General features: G+C 40.9%; 1 protein-coding gene across 4 annotated transcripts in view; it reads right to left on the bottom strand.

The window, feature by feature from the left end:
* pik3c2a (phosphatidylinositol-4-phosphate 3-kinase, catalytic subunit type 2 alpha) overlaps positions 1-17,263 on the bottom strand; it is a 176,472-nt gene that overhangs the window by 72,015 nt on the left and 87,194 nt on the right. For all 4 annotated transcript variants that reach the window (XM_068046269.1, XM_068046268.1, XM_068046270.1 and 1 more), the window contains exons 6-11: positions 16,492-16,603; positions 13,890-13,969; positions 13,744-13,807; positions 10,577-10,723; positions 5,486-5,531; positions 333-555 (exon numbers count right to left, since the gene is read on the bottom strand). In XM_068046269.1, coding sequence (XP_067902370.1) covers positions 333-555; positions 5,486-5,531; positions 10,577-10,723; positions 13,744-13,807; positions 13,890-13,969; positions 16,492-16,603 — 672 coding nt within the window. The remainder of the gene's footprint in view (positions 1-332; positions 556-5,485; positions 5,532-10,576; positions 10,724-13,743; positions 13,808-13,889; positions 13,970-16,491; positions 16,604-17,263) is intronic.

Genomic DNA, 17,263 nt, shown 5'->3' with positions numbered 1-17,263 from the left:
AGTTATTTCACTTTAAATTGACTAAATTCCAACATTACACCCAGGGCTCTTTGCTCCAGATTTTATTGCAATAGATATTTTTTGGCAGGGATTTTACTGAAGGGATTTCAAAATCTAGGTTAAAGTTCCTATATTAAAATGGAATATACATAATTGAAGAGCACAGCAGGTAGCTGAATTGTATCTCTCCGTCACTTTTTTTAAAAAAAAAAGTATCGTCTATTTTAACCCACATATTAAATTTTTTTTTTAAGCATTTGCTTTACGTCCAGAACCGATTACTTTCTGAAAGTCTAATGCACATAATACTACAGGCTTCCCTCAATACCAACCTGTTGATCCATGCCCTTGGAATCCTATGTGCTGCAAACAGTGTAAACTGCAGGTGTTCTGTGGTGGTCTGCACTTCTTTTGTACATTTTGTACTCTGCGGAAGAGTACCAGTAGCACCTGGGTTGCTGCTAAAAGAACTCAAGTACAGATGGAGTAGATCGTAGACAGCTGATGTTAGACCATGGATGCCTGCCTTCACAGGATTTACTGAAAGTGAAGATCCTGTAATCAGAAGTACAATGTGTTTTTTTTTAAGTTGTGCAAATCAGTTTTACAAAATTTTTGCTTTCCTGCATGAATCTGTAATGTCAGGTGTCCTTTTGTCCCACTGCAATTGATTGTTCATTATTAGAAAGTCCCTGCATAGCTTGGATTACATGAACACACACAATGCATTAAAGTCCATACTATGAGCTGAAATGAGCATTTGCCCTCCAGGACTAGTGAGCAAGTTTTGCTGTTCTAGTACAAAATAAATATGCTCATTCTCTTGAAGTTTTATCACCATACACTTGAAATGTCATAAGTTTGCTAGGATACACAGTATTTGCCTAATTCACCAACAACTTGCATTTATATAGTACCTTTAATGTGGTGAAATTTACAAAAGGTGCTTCAGAAATTTATGAAAAATAAATGGAGAGCCAAAGAAAAGGCTTTGAGGGTTCAGAGGATTGATGAAAAGCTTTATCAGAAGGGAACTTTAACAGAGGTTCTCGCAGGTGGAAAGGCCATGGTGCTTATGCAGGGAATTCCAGAGTGTAGGATCTGGGTGACAAAAGGCATGGCCATCGATGGTAGGACAAAAGGGACAGGGCTGCACAAGAGGAATTGAGAGATCTTGGAGGGAGTGGGTTGTTGGATTGGAGGAAGTTAGAAATAGGGAAGGGCTTGGCACCGAGGGATTGAAGCACAAGGTTGAGAACTTTACATAATGCAGCGTGAGGCTCTGGGAGCCAATAAGTCAGTAAATACAGGATTGATGGAAAATTGAGATTTACCATGGGTTAATATGGACAGAGGTTCATACAAGTTTAAGTTTAGAGGATAGATTACCTACCAGGACAGAATTAGAGGTGATAAAGGATCTGAAGGTGAATAAGTTCTTTTGAAAAAAAAAATTGTGGAGGACCATGGCATCTAGTGTCTTGCAGATAATACCAATGGGTGTGAGGCACTTTGTTGTTGAACTGTAAATCGGGCAAAATCAGCTAAGTCCACAAGGTGTGCACCAATTATTGTTTCAGTTAAACAGGATCCAAATGGACTATGGATATCCTATCACAACACAGCCACACCTACAGTAAAATCAAGCAGATACGACCATGTTTATTGCCAAAGTATATCAAGCACTTAAGAGCTCTGTTTCCTCCAGTATTAATTTTTTATTCGTGATAAATCATAAAAATGTGCAAAAATTGGGTGTGCTAAAAGGTCAAATATAATTTAATGTTTACAAAGTTGCTGTTAAAAGCCAGATGGAAATCAAACCAATTACAAAACTAGAGTGCAAGATTATTGTTTATTCTAAATGTGCTTACCAAAAGCACATAAAACTCACTGAGAAACTACCGGGAAAATTCACTATTCATCACTTTCAAATAGGAAATTGGCCCAAAGTTATAGCAAGACATAAAACACTAGCAAAACAACAGACATAAAAATCATGGTTCACTTAGGTCTGACTTGCTCTATATGTTAACAGTCTCTAGCAAACATCTGTTAGTTCTACTTCAAATATTCGATGGACTGAAAAGAGATATGATGCAGCAGTAGCAGTAAAACTACTTCAGCAATAATTTATATACTTATTGGGATACTTTAGCCTGATTAGAAATCAAGTAAACTCGATGAATTGCTTCAACGTGAAATTCACTTAATGCAACTGAATACTTAAATTATGCAGTGAATGCTAAAAGGGATCGTCACCGCATGCAACAGCCTCCCAAACTCAAACTGTAGTTTACTAATCAATGCAGCAAAATCTAGATTTCCAAAAGGATTTCGATAAAGTGCCACTTAATAGACTAACGAATAAAGTCAGAGCATGGGGTATCAAAGGACAAGTAGCAGAATGGATAGCTAGCTTCCTGAAAGACAGAAAGAGAGGTGGGGGGTAAAGGGCAGATATTCAGAGTAGCAGAAGGTGGGAATTGGGTCCTGCAGTACAACGATGTAAAGGGTTAATGCTGGAGGAGAGAGTGAGAACAACCCCTCCCACTGAAAGTGATGATGTCATAGTCATGAGGTTAAACTGGAGAGAAAAGAGCAGCACGAAGGAAGCTAGCTTAGGAGGCTTGATGAGAGCGTATACAGTATTAACAGTTCTTAGTTGACCTTATCCTGAGTCTGAGACTTTCTCCAGAACATCCCTGTTATGCTACTAAATACAACACACAACAGGTCCTACAAGGATCAGTGTGATTTTAGACTTTGAAATCAAAAAACACAATTTCTAGATTTGCATATGTATCCAAATTGGGAGGCACAGCCAACTCTGAGGACTGCAATAAATTATATGACAGCATTAAACTTGTAGATTAGACTTATAATTGGTAAATGAATTTCAACATAGCAAAATGTAATGCCTCACACTTACCCAAGAAAAATTAGGTCACGTTACTTGGAAAGTAAGAATCTAAACGAGGTAGAGGAGCAAAGGGATCTGGGAGCACAAATCACAAGTTGTGAAACAGGTCAATAAGGCCGTAATAAAAACAAACCAAACACTTGGGTTTATTTTTACAGCGACAGAATTGAAAAGTAGCAAAGTGATGCTATACTTGCGTGGAACCTTAGTTAGATCATAGTTGGAGTACTGTATGCAGTTCTGGTAACCATATTATAAAAATGATATGGAAGCAATAATGAGGGTGCAAAAATGATTTACGTGACGATACCAGAACTGTGAGGTTTTACTTAGCAGGAATGAATGAATAGACTGGGTCTCTTTTCTGTCAAGGGAATTAACCAAGCATTAACACCTGTGCTGTCAACAAGCAGGGTAAGCAGCCAATTACACTTAAGTATTCTCACAAAAAGCAAATCAGTAAGTTAAAAGCACCGAATCCCTTCAATTTTAAATATTTCAGATAGCAAAATAAAATGAAGACAGAAACTAAAAGATTGCAAACTTTAAAAAAGTGGAATTATTGTATCAAAGAATTTTGACATTCCACAAATATAAATTTATTTTTAAGGCAAGTTTGCAGGTTTAGCAGAATTATGAACTTCGTACACGGTTAGACCTCATTCAACAAGGTGCAACTTTTTCAAGGGTTTTTAGTGAGACTAAGCATAAGAGTAGAAGTTCTCCTCAGTTCATAGCTTTCCAATTGATTGCAGACTGGTGGGACTTCAATAGTGCATCCAATGGAGATGCATAGATTCACAGATAGCAACTTCTGCATTCCATGTCAATTTATACATGTGCAGATTCCTGACGTTGCTGTCAGCTTCAGTGGAGTAATGCCAGCAAACACACAGTTTTGTTGTCATTACCACTGCAAAATCCTGCCTATGTAATTCTAATATAGTTACATTGGTTTCAATAACTTACAAAATAACTCATCTAATCAATAATTGAAAAACAAGACATCCAAATAACCCAAACAGTTGGTGAATATACTGTGGCAGATTTCAAAATGCAGAAAAATAGAAATTAAAGTTGCACATGACTTCACAATTTGCAATGAGGCAATTCAAAGTCATGTCTGGAACCTGTATTTACAAGTAAACATGCAAATTATCCTGTGAGAAGTTGGAATCCCTACAAGGGCCTATGATAAGGTCGAATCCTTGATCTTCAAAAAGTGTGAATTGCACGCCTATTTTCACAAATATGCTTTAGAAAGAGAGCATCTGATGTGCAATTAGGCTAGAAGGAAGCAAGTTATAGAAACAAAAAAAAAAATGTTGCTGTTGAAAGACTCTCGAGACACCCCAGTTCAGGATGTTCAAACAGCCCATCCAGACCAGGATTTAAACCCACTGACGTAATCAAGTGCAAACAGATATTGGCGTACTTCAAGAACTATGTGGAGGACTACAGAATGTCCTTGAAACTGAGGAGTTCTTTTCACTTGCATTCTCCAGTACTGAAGCCATGCGTCAGCACCAGTTTTGTTCCTTTGTTTGCTCATGTTACACATTTAAATTTTAATCAGGAGGTCAGAATTTTATCACTTTTTTCAATTCATGCAAATATACAGCACTGCTGACTGAAAATGTACTCAAATCTGAATCTGGAAATTAATTTGAATATTTATGCCCAAGGAAGATAAGTTTACACATTCTAATATCTAACCCAATTCAAAGACGTCTGCAATCTTATAATTTATTTTCAAATAATGGCGATGTGATGTGATGAATTGTGTTGGTGTCAGGACAGATAATGTTATTTCCAAACTGAATATTCGTGACTCACTCAATTCATAGAATCATATAGCACAGAAGGATGTAATTCAGCCCATCGTGCCTGTGTTAGCTCTTTGAAAAAGTTATAAGATTTGTCCCATTACCTTGTTCTTTCCTCATAGCACTGCATTTTTTTTTTCTTTTCAAGTATATACCCAATTTCCCTTGGTTATTATTGGATCTGCTTCCTTACATTGCAGAACATAACTTGCTGAGTGAAAGACATTCTCCCTATCTCTCCGCTAGTTCTTCTGCCAATTATCTTCAATCTATGTCCTCTGGTTACAGACCTTACTGCCAGTTATCTTACCTACTTGATCATAAGCCCTCAATTTTGAACATCTCCATTAAATGTCTCCTTAACCTTTTGTGCTCTGAGGAAAGCAATCGCAGCTTCTCTAGTCTCTCCACATTACTGCGATCTCTTATCCCTGGCATCATTCAAGTAAATCTCCTCTGCACCCTTTCTAAGGCCATTGGGATGGATGCAAGATCCTTCCTAAAGTGTGGTGCCAGAATTGGACACAATACTCCAGTTGAGGCCTAATCAGTGATTTAGAAAAAGTTTAGCCAATCTTCCTCGTCATTATATTGAAGTGTTACTGTTTAACAATGAGGGGGACCAAGAGAGAGAAAAAAAAAAATCAGTCATAATAGTCTCCAACAATTCAGTAGCTTTGACACAACATTATGAAATGTTTACAGTCACAACAATTGGAAAATTTTGGTGACATACCATCCTTTGCACCATTAGATGAATCACCATTATCTTTTGATTTGACCTGTGGATAAAAAACAAATTACAATTGGTTTCAAAAGTTAGGTCCTTTTGTTAGATACGAAATGAAAAGCAGAAAAAAGTGCCATCTAGGCACAATTACACAAATTTAAAGCATGACAAATTCTCCCCACTACAAAAAAAAAGAAAATTACTGTGACATGTACTAACCATTTTAAGTTGATACAACCTGTATTTATATAGTACCTTTAAAAGAGAATTTAAAAAACCCAAAAGGACTTCACAACTGAAGATCACAGCCAAAAAGAGTGGCTAGGGAAAGTGGCTGAAGGTGCAAGTATTAAGACAGCTTTGGAAGGTGGGGAAAGAGATGCAGAAAAGTTAACAATTTTAGCAGGGATGGCCTTTATGGCTGAAGGATCTGCCACTGATTGTAGAGTGAGGAACTGACAGATAGAACTGGTAATCAAACCCAGGGCCTTCAGTTCCTTATGTTGTTACACAGGACTATACTTCACCCAGTAGGCCATTGGAAAGCTCAATTTTGTAATGCTTAACAGAATGCAAAGATTTGCAAAACTGAATTCCCATGAACAGCAAAAACTCAGTGAACAACAGAAGTCTGAATATTGAAAAAGTTTCAAAATGCTTTACAGATACTGTATTTCAGTAAGTTAACTCATTTTAAATGGAAGCATCATTTTACTTTCCTTCTGCTATCAATTGTTCATGTCTGATGTGTTTAGCAGGATTTCAGAAAGATTGTTCTTTGATAGTCCCTATGGGACATGATACTTGCAGCAATTAAATTGGGCATGAAGCTCACATCTAACTAATTTGCACGGAGTTGAATCCAATACGGATTTACTTGCATGAAATGTATTCTGAACTGAGGCTTCACAGCTTCAAAGAAAGGACACCAGCTTCACAAAGCACAAACAGTTGAAGCAAAAAAAAAAACGAAATCCCTGGACAAAAGGGTAACACTTCAGTAAATTTATTCACAATCACTTAACAGCTGGAATTAAAAGTGCAGCACTTGCCAGCAGCATTGCACTTAGTTTCACCAAAAAGAACAGCAAACCTTTGAGCTTTTTGCTTGATTTCTTTGGCGAGAGCAAGATGATCTCAGACAGGAAACACAACTTAACTGTAGCACTATTGAGCAAAACACAAAAATGCGAGTGTATCAAGCCTGTGTCCTCAGTACCTCGCTCTATGGCAGCGAGGCCTGGACAACGTATGCCAGCCAAGAGCGACGTCTCAATTCATTCTATCTTCGCTGCCCCCGGAGAATACTTGGCATCAAGTGGCAGGACCGTATCTCCAACACCGAAGTCCTCGAGGTGGCCAACATCCCCAGCTTATACACCCTACTGAGTCAGCGGCGCTTGAGATGGCTTGGCCATGTGAGCCGCGTGAAAGATGGCAGGATCCCCAAAGACACATTGTACAGCGAGCTCGCCACTGGTATCAGACCCACCGACCGTCCATGTCTCAGCTTTAAAGACGTCTGCAAACGCGACACGAAGTCCTGTGACATTGATCACAAGTCGTGGGAGTCAGTTGCCAGCGATCGCCAGAGCTGGCGGGCAGCCATAAAGGCTGGACTGAAGTGTGGCGAGTCGAAGAGAAATAGCAGTTGACAGGAAAAAAGACAGAAGCGCAAGGGGAGAGCCAACTGCGAAACAGCCCCGACAACCAATTTTATCTGCAGCACCTGCGGAAGAGCCTGTCACTCTAGTATTGGCCTTTATAGCCACTCCAGGCGCTGCTCCACAAACCATTGACCACCTCCGGGCGCTTCCCATTGTCTCCCGAGACAAGGAGGCCAAAGAAGAAGTAGTATTCAGCAAAACTGTACTTTGGTTACGATAACCCAGATGAAACAATTGGTATGGAGAATTTTTTAAAATTAAGTCAGCTGGTGAGAAAGGCACTAAGATTTGGGGGGTGGGGGTGGAAAGGGGTGAAGAAAAGCTAATGAACAAAACACCAGCCTTACAGAAAGAATTCAAGAGTGGGACTATAGTGATGGAGATCACGGATAGGGAGTAGTGAGGGTTGAATTTAAAACAAGGAACTGGGGGACTGGGAGCCAAAAATGTCAACAGAAATCATAAGCATGCATGATTGGATGTGAGCTAGGATATGGGTAGCAGAGTTTAGGATGAAATGAAGTTTCTGGAAGATACAGGATGGAGACCAGCTAAAGGGCACTTCATAGAAGTGACCAAGGAATGGGTGCAGATGGTTAAGTGACGTTAGAGGTGAAAGTAGGCTGTCTTTGTACTAGTGAGCAGAAGGAGGTTAGAAATACAGCTTAGGATTATATAGGATGCAGAGATTCCATAGAAAAACAAACACTATAATCACAAACTCTCTTACAGAAAACATCCAACAGTTTTTGAACCCATTTATACTTCTGGTAATTTATTCTCCAACTCTTACTTTTTGGCAGTTGTCCTGTCTGACTTAATTTCTCATTCTTAGCTTTTTAAAAAAATACAAATGGTGTCATCGGGTATTTGAAACCATCAGTAAGGAGAACAATTTTTTTGGGATGCAAAATGCAATCATGGAGATATTCCGCAGCTTACTGATATTTTGATGAAGGAACATCTCTGTAGATGTTAAGCGCAAAATAGAGACCAGCTTCAGGGAATAATGTGATTAACTCAACTATGTTGAGGGAGAGAGAGGATTCACAACCTCCTGTTACTAATTAGATTGGAAATCAATGGTAATTTCAAGGGTGATTAGGATTTCGAGTGAAACAAGATTGGCTTCCTTTTCACATAAATCTTTCCTTTCTCAAATTTGTAGCTGAGGGGATTCCCTCTGACTAGTTATAGACTGGAAGATTAATAGATGTCCTCCATCATGTTCTAAAGCATGTTCAATATGGATAGATTGTTTTGCCACATTATTTGTATTTTATATGGAATGAAAGCACTATCTTGCTGTGTGAAATGTTCGTACTAACAGTATTGATGGAACATCTTCAATAGAGGTTGCAGGGAAAAACTTCAGCTGTGATCCAATTGCAAATACAATCTGCAGGGTAATCTCAACTGCTTCAAAAATACTGCAATCTTTAGATATCAAGTGTTGCTATTGGGATCAGGTGATGCCAGTCCAGCAAAACAATTCTTACCACTATTGTGCACCGTGGCACTTGAATTTTAAGGTTTTAGTTGCTGATTTTTCAAGACTGATACTGTAGAGGGACATCTCCACATGAATTGATAGTGATTGATTTCTATGACTAGTCAGCAACCATTATCATGTGACTATTAGGATAAATATTACCAACAAACAATTCTTTTGGATGGCCAGAAATACAATACTCCATCCTGAGTGACACAGCAGGGACTTCACTGAAGAAAAAGTAGCTTCAGTTGAAGTTGTACTGAGCAAATGTTCAATGATTAGATAAGGATGCATGGCGTTAGGGGTCAAGTATTAGCATGGATAGAGGATTGGTTGACTAACAGGAAGCAGAGAGTGGGGATAAATGAGTGCTATTCTGGTTGGCAATCAGTCACTAGTGGTGTGCCTCAGGGATCGGTGTTGGGACCACAATTATTTACAATTTATATAGATGATTTGGAGTTGGGGACCACGTGTAGGGTGTCAAAGTTTGCAGATGACACTAAGATGAGTGGCAGAGCAAAGTGTGCAGATGACTGTGAAACTTTGCAGAGCAACATAGATACATTGAGTGAGTGGGCAAAGGTCTGGCAGATGGAATACAATCTTAATAAATGTGAAGTCATTCATTTCGGTAGGAGTAACAGTAAAAAGGATTATTAAATGAATGGTAAAAAGTTGCAGCATGCTGCTTTGCAGAGGGACATGGGTGTCCTTGTGCATGAATCGCAGAAGGTTGGTCTGCAGGTACAGCAAGTAATTAGGAAGGCAAATGGGATTTTGTCCTTCATTGCTAAAGGGATTGAGTTTAAAAGCAGAGAGGTTATGTTGCAGCTGTATAAGGTACTGGTGAGGCCGCACCTGGAGTACTGTGTGCAGTTTTGGTCTCCTTACTTGAGAAAGGATGTACTGGCACTGGAGAGGGTGCAGAGGAGGTTCACTAGGTTGATTCCGGAGTTGAGGGGGTTGGCTTATGAGGAGAGACTGAGTAGATTGGGATTATATTCATTGGAATTCAGAAGGATGAGGGAAGGATCTTATAGAAACATATAAAATTATGAAGGGAATAGTTAAGATACAAGTAGAGAGGATGTTTCCACTGGTAGGTGAAGCTAGGACAAGAGGGCATAGCCTCAAGATTAGAGGGAGCAGATTTAGGACTGAATTAAGAAGGAACTTCTTCACCCAGAGGGTTGTTAATCTATGGAATTCCTTGCCCAGTGAAGTAGTTGACACTTCTTCAGTAAACGTTTTTAAAGCTGAGGTAGATATCTTTTTGAACAATAAAGGAATTAAGGAATACGGTGAGAATGCGGGTAAGTGGATCTGAGTCCACGAAAAGATCAGCCATGATCTTATTGAATGGCGGAGCAGGCTCGAGGGGCCGGACGGCCTACTCCTGCTCCTAGTTCTTATGATTATAGTGGTGATAATGGGAGACCATTTTGAATCAATACTGTGTGCCCAAGATTAAAGGCTAAAATCAATGATTGTGCTTTTACTAATATGATCACCTGATTGTAGAGAAACATTTATACCTGATTTGATGAAGTATTATGCAAACATGATAAGAACAGTTGTGCTAAGTACCACCCAAGTTACTTTGTCCTTGGGACCATTACCTGCCCACTCCCTTTCAATGGACACCACTAAGTAAGTGAGAATATAAGATGCAAGCTGACTACACTGTTCAAACACTGCACTCAACTGTGCTCTGGAAACCCTGCAGAAATAGTCACATCACTTTATTCCTGGGAAAGAAATAAACAAATCTAGCCCATTCGATAATGAAACTGCAGTAGAAAACATTACTTTTAGCATTTTAACTACGAGGACAATATCCAGTCTGTTACTGAGGCAAACTTATTGTGGGAGAAGAACTATTTGTTTTTCAGCAAGTGGATCAGAAATTCATGCAAAAGTTAATTAGCTTACCTCAACAGTTTTATTTTTTGGTAGATTAACAGCACGTTTCAGTTGTTTTACAGCATCTGTTACAGCCTTGGTTTCTGCACCATCCAGTACATTGCAAATGTCCTTTACAGATTGGATAATCTGTTCCACTATTTTGTACTGTTTTCCCTGGTTAAAATTAAATGGGACAGGAACATTGTACATACTTGGATAAAGCAATTACATGGCACATATGTAAAATATTACTTTAAAGAAAACATTAGAAGCTCCATGTATTGTATTCAAATAAAAATGTGAACGGAGTAACCAAGACATTAGTCTACTTTCTATAGAAAACCTGCTCACAAAATCAGCTGCATTGAAATATTTATTGATTTATGGAATAAATCATGCCGCTAAACTTGACGGATGCACTCCTAACAATCTGCTTTTATTTTAAAAAGCACAGAAAATAGAAATTTTAATCGATATTCATGAAAACATCCGTTGCTTCCAAAAGGTACTCTTGCTTTTGCAACACGGTGGGGTTAATTTTACAGCCCCGATGTCAGGGGTCATGGTGGGTTGAAGGGGGGGGGGGGGGTGGGGGGGGGGAGAAAAAAAAAAAAAAAGAGAAAGAGGGGCTGGAAAATACCTCCAACAGAGGCCCACCATGGGCCTCGATGCCGGGAAGGCCAGGCCCAATATTGCCAGTGGCAGCGAGGCCTTGTGGCAGCCCCCCACCGCACGGCGACGAGGAAAATTTGCTTATGTTCAATTTATTAACATAAATGAATTGATTACTTACCCGCTCCCACCGTCTGTCCTGGTGCGACATTGGCGCCGGTGGCCAGCACTTCCATGCCTTCAGTTCCCCGTCTGGGGATCAGAGGTGGAATACTGGTGGTGGGGGTGGGTGGAGAGCAGGTAAGGTTTCACTGTGGGGGCGGGGTCAAACTAATCTGATTGGTGTAAGGGATATGTGGGTCAGGGAGGGTGGAAGGTCAGGTGGGCAGAGTAAGTGGGAAAGAAATGTAATGCATGGTTATTGGGTGTAGGAGAGGGGCTAATTAAATGTTAGTAAAAGTTTTCTTCACCTATTTCTTTATATTTTTCAATTAAGTGGAAGGGCTTGAAGCCCTTTAAAAATGACGTCAGCTCCTGCGTAAAGGCTGCTGACGCCATTGCCAGGGACAGATCACCCGCCCACTCCATGTCATGGACAGGGGTGTGGGGGGTTGGTCCATACCAGCCATTTAAATGGGCCATCACATTTAATATGGCGGTCGCTCCATGACGTACAGTTCACATGGGAAGACCACCAAAGTTCATGACCGCCACCGATCTCAGCGGCAGATATGCATAATGCAGCCCCATGACTGATACGGACAGCAGTGATTGCAAGTAAATTCTTGCTAGCTTTTCCTTCATCTTGGAAGCCCCAGTAACCTGCCATGGTGGGAGAAGTTGGCAATCTTTCACATTGTTCGGACAAGCACTCAAGTACAACCATACGGAATCCTTCATTACTGGTTCAAGTCCATTCCAGAGAGGTCACCAATGTTCAGATTCCTACTGGGAAACCTCCACATCATAAACTGGTCAGCAAACAAGCCAACTTCTGTGCATGACTACAGTTCTCAGCATTGTAGTTTTTTTTCAACAATTCGTTCATGGGATGTGAGCACCTCTAGCAAGGCCTGCATTTATTGCCCATCACCAATTGTCTCAGAGAGGGTGGTGGTGAGCAGCCTTCTTGAACCACTGCAGTCAACATGGTACACCCACAGTGTTATCTGAAAGGGTGTTCCAGAATGTTGACTCAGTGATGGTGAAGGAGCGATGATATAGTTCCAAGTCAGAAAGGTAGGTGGCTTGGAGGTGAACTTGCAGTTGCTGGTATTGTCATGCATCTGTTGCATGGGTTTGGATGGTGCTGTCAAAGGAGCCTTAGCGAGTTGCTGCAGTGCATCTTGTAGATGGTTAATACTGCTGCTACTGCTACTGCGCTGGTGGTGGAGGAAATGAATGTGTAAGGTGGTGGTTGGGGTGCCGATCAAGCAGGTTGCTTTGCCCTGGATAACGTCAAGCTTCTTGAGTGCTGTTGGATCTGCACTCCTCCAGGAAAGTGGAGAGTATTTCAATCACACTCCTGACTTTTGCATTGCAGATGGTGGACGGGCTTTAGGGAGTCAGGAGGTGGGTTACTCACCACACAATTCCCAGCCTTTGAACTGCTTTTGTAGCCACAGTATTTATACGTCTGGTCCAGTTCAGTTTCTGGTTAATGATAACCCCCAGGATGTTGATGGTGGGAGATTCAGTGATGATAATTTTAATGATCAAGGGGATGATGGCTAGATTCTCTCTCTTGTTGAAGATGTTCATTGCCTGATACTTGTGGGATGTGAATGTTACTAGTCACTTTTCAGCCCAAGCCTGAATGCTGTTAAGGTCTTGCTGCATGCACAGATTGACTGCTTCAGTATCTGAGAATTTGTGAATGGCATTGAACACTGTGCAATGAGCAAACATCTCAAATTCTGATCTTGTGTTGGAGGGAAGGTCATTGATGAAGCAGTTGAAAATGATTGGGCCTGGGACACTACCCTGAGAAACTCCTGCAGCAATGTTGTGCTATAGTGCTCGATATCATTGCCTTGATCAACTATCTGGATCAAAGAGAATTACATACTCAAGCTAATTGGAGTGTATTTCTTCAGATACTGATCCCTATATGGAGCATTACAAAATATCTACATCAGAGCATCCTTAACACAAGAAATTCTTCATATGTTCTGGAATGGCTGTCAACAGTTATAGCAGGCCTCAAGAATGCTTTTATACCCCTTTGTGATGAAGGTGGCAAATCCATGACGACTCCCATTAGATAACTGGATTGGAAAGTAAACTTTATTCCAAACTTCTCGTCCTTCTGTTCCATAAATGTTAATAGAAACCTCCAAACTGTGGATGCCTCATGCATAACCACATTGAAGTACACACTCAATACTCAGTATTCAACCACAGTTCTACTTTCTGACATACACATCACTCCATTTCCTAGTTACTCAACTAACTTCAGACATGTTTAGATCTGATGTCCTGAAACTTTATTTGGTCACCTTTCTGCACCATTGCTCAGTGCTCATATCTTAATATTTTAAAATCCCAGAGAAAGTCTTTCTTCATACCAAATTAATACTTACATCTTTCTGAAGACATGCTTTTTCCCGGTTATGATAAACTTCCAGAAGCTCAGCAAGACATTGCCTGGGCACAAAAAAAGTATATATTTATAAGTGGCCAATCAAGAAAATGATGATGATATTCAGATACTGAATGAATATTTTACCTTGTAATAATTTTTTTGAAGGGCTTTTCCACCTGGCAGAGGTATTTCTCGAGATCTGTGGGTGTTTGATCATCATCTGCCTGTTCATGGTATAAATTTATGTCAATACATTGTTAATTTCCAGCGAGACTGTCAATTGTTGACTACGCTCCATCCTCATGACTGAAGAGACAATATTTACAATGAATTTTGCATTTAGGTTTATAACTGGGTAGTTATGCTTAAATTCCAATACCTTGTTGCCTAGTCAAATAGCCAAAGCAGGAAAACATGTATCTACTGGGATCTACTTGCCAGTTTGGACAAAATGACCATGAAAGAAGATGCAATAAATTCTAAAGTCAAAACGTAAAATAGTTTTTTTGAATGAGATCAATTTGCATGACCCAGCCCTGCCAAAACAAATTGTGGCAAATTGAGGGAAAGTGAATAAAACGTTAAGCAGCATCCAAAGGGGTGACAAGTGGCAAATGTTACATTAAACCTCTTTGGCCTCCTTATCTCGAGAGACAATGGATACATGCCTGGAGGTGGTCAGTGGTTTGTGAAGCAGCGCCTGGAGTGGCTATAAAGGCCAATTCTAGAGTGACAGGCTCTTCCACAGGTGCTGCAGAGAAATTTGTTTGTCGGGGCTGTTGCACAGTTGGCTCTCCCCTTGTGCCTCTGTCTTTTTTCCTGCCATGAACTGATACCAGTGGCGAGCTCGCTGTACAATGTGTCTTTGGGGATCCTGCCATCTTCCATGCGGCTCACATGGCCAAGCATCTCAAGCGCCGCTGACTCAGTAGTGTGTACAAGCTGGGGATGTTGGCCGCCTCGAGGACTTCTGTGTTGGAGATACGGTCCTGCCACCTGATGCCAAGGATTCTCCGGAGGCAGCGAAGATGGAATGAATTGAGACGTCGCTCTTGGCTGACATACGTTGTCCAGGCCTCGCTACCATAGAGGAAGGTACTGAGGACACAGGCCCGATACACTCGGACTTTTGTGTTCCGTGTCAGTGCGCCATTTTCCCACACTCTCTTGGCCAGTCTGGACATAGCAGTGGAAGCCTTTCCTATGCGCTTGTTGATTTCTGCATCGAGAGACAGGTTACTGGTGATAGTTGAGCCTAGGTAGGTGAACTCTTGAACCACTTCCAGAGCGTGGTCGCCAATATTGATGGATGGAGCATTTCTGACGTCCTGCCCCATGATGTTCGTTTTCTTGAGGCTGATGGTTAGGCCAAATTCATTGCAGGCAGCCGCAAACCTGTCGTTAAGACTCTGCAGACACTCTCCAGTGTGAGATGTTAAAGCAGCATCGTCAGCAAAGAGGAGTTCCCTGATGAGGACTTTCCGTACTTTGGACTTCGCTCTTAGACGGGCAAGATTGAACAACCTGCCCCCTGATCTTGTGTGGAGGAAAATTCCTTCTTCAGAGGACTTGAACGCATGTGAGAGCAGCAGGGAGAAGAAAATCCCCCAAAAAGTGTGGGTGCGAGAACACAGCCCTGTTTCAAGCCACTCAGGATAGGAAAGGGCTCTGATGAGGAGCCACCACGTCTGCTGACGAGGTCAAAAGCTTTGGCGAGATCAATGAAAGCAATGTAGGGGGGCATCTGTTGTTCACGGCATTTCTCCTGTATCTGACGAAGGGAGAACAGCATGTCAACGGTCGATCTCTCTGCACGAAAGCCACACTGTGCCTCAGGGTAGACGCGCTCGGCCAGCTTCTGGAGCCTGTTCAGAGCGACTCGAGCAAAGACTTTCCCCACAATGCTGAGCAGGGAGATTCCACGGTAGTTGTTGCAGTCACCGCGGTCACCCTTGTTTTTATAGAGGGTGATGATTTGGCATCGCGCATATCCTGGGGGTACTCCTTCAAGTTGAAAATATAGCACTAGGTACTGCAAGTTCAGACTTTTCACTCAAACAATACGGAAATGGAATTTGCAAGTTTGAGACTTGAAAGTCTCATGCTGCTGTGGAATTCACACAAGTTCACTGGTGCTCTGCTCACGAAAATGTTAAAAAGCATGGAAATCAAGAATGCTCAGCTCAAAATGTGGTAGAAAACTGTGTAGGCTTAATTTCGAACACTCAAAAAGCCAACTTTTTTGCAGTTTCAAAAAGATAAATCCTTCGGAGAAAAGCTTTTGATTTTACAAATGTTTGTCCTCACTTTTTTGATATAATTTGTGTTTAAATGAAAAAGGTACCAACACTGGAGAATGAAATCTTTTGCTTTGGAGACCCAAGGTCAATATCAGGAATTTGGAGATCAGATGTAGTGTACACATAGGCATAGTGAAGCTCCTACTATTCTGTCCCAAGGAAATTCCGCAGTTCCAAATTCAGAACAAACTCACAGCCACATTAGTGACAAACTTCCCAACCAACCTCTGTCATGGGCCAAGTACATTGACTTTTCAGTGCTAAAATCCACTTATTAGAAACTGGTTTGAGACTGTCAATTCATTATTTTCAAGCATTTTTGTACCAGGTCAGATGACTCTAAAAAAAATAAGGTTAAGCTAGTTTGAGTCCAGAATCTGCATTACTCCAAATCATAATGCATTGTCCAAAGAAATGAAAAACATGAACTGATAAGTTGTGCTTACCATGCGGGCCAGGACTCTGCATATTGTACTGTGGCTTAATAGCTGCAATTTGATCTCAGTGTCACATTTACGGCAATTCTGAATGTATTCGTGGCTTCCTAAGCAATGTTTACTGTAAGATACATGAAGAAACATCAGACATTTAAAATTACATATCAGATTCTGTTAAATATCCATAGATACACCCTCAAGATTATTACTTCAGGAACAGCTGTACATGTACCCTCAACTTGCATTTATACAGCACCTTTAATGTGATAAAATGTTCCAAGGGGCATTATAAAACAAAAGCCACATAAGGAAATATTAGGGCAGATGACCAAAAGCTTGGTCAAATAGGTAGGTTTTGAGGAATGTCTTAGAGGAGGAAAGAGCTATAGCGAGGCAGAGGGGTATAGGGAGGGAATTCCAGAGCTTCGGGCCAAGGTAGCTGAAGTCAGAACTGGAGGAGCACAGGTATCAGAGGGCTGTGAGGCTGGAGGAGATTACAGAGACAGGGAGGGACGAGGCCATGGCAAAATGTGAAAACAAGGATGGGAATCTGAAATAAAAACAAGAAATGCTGGAAATACTCAGCAGGTCTGGCAGCATCTGTGGAGTGAGCAGCAGAGTTAACATTTCAGGTCAGTGACCCTTCTTCAGAACTGACAAATATTAGAAATGTCAACGGTTTTAAGCAAGTGAAGCGGGGTGGTGGTGGTGGGGCAAGAGATACCAAAAGAGAGGTGTTGATAGGACAAGATCACAGAGAATAACTGACCAGGAGCAGGAG

The sequence above is a fragment of the Heterodontus francisci genome, chromosome 14 (genome assembly GCF_036365525.1).
Source record: "Heterodontus francisci isolate sHetFra1 chromosome 14, sHetFra1.hap1, whole genome shotgun sequence".
Lineage (NCBI taxonomy): Eukaryota > Metazoa > Chordata > Chondrichthyes > Heterodontiformes > Heterodontidae > Heterodontus > Heterodontus francisci.
Note: the sequence above shows the minus strand (reverse complement) of the source record. Positions and strands in the feature narration are given on the sequence as shown.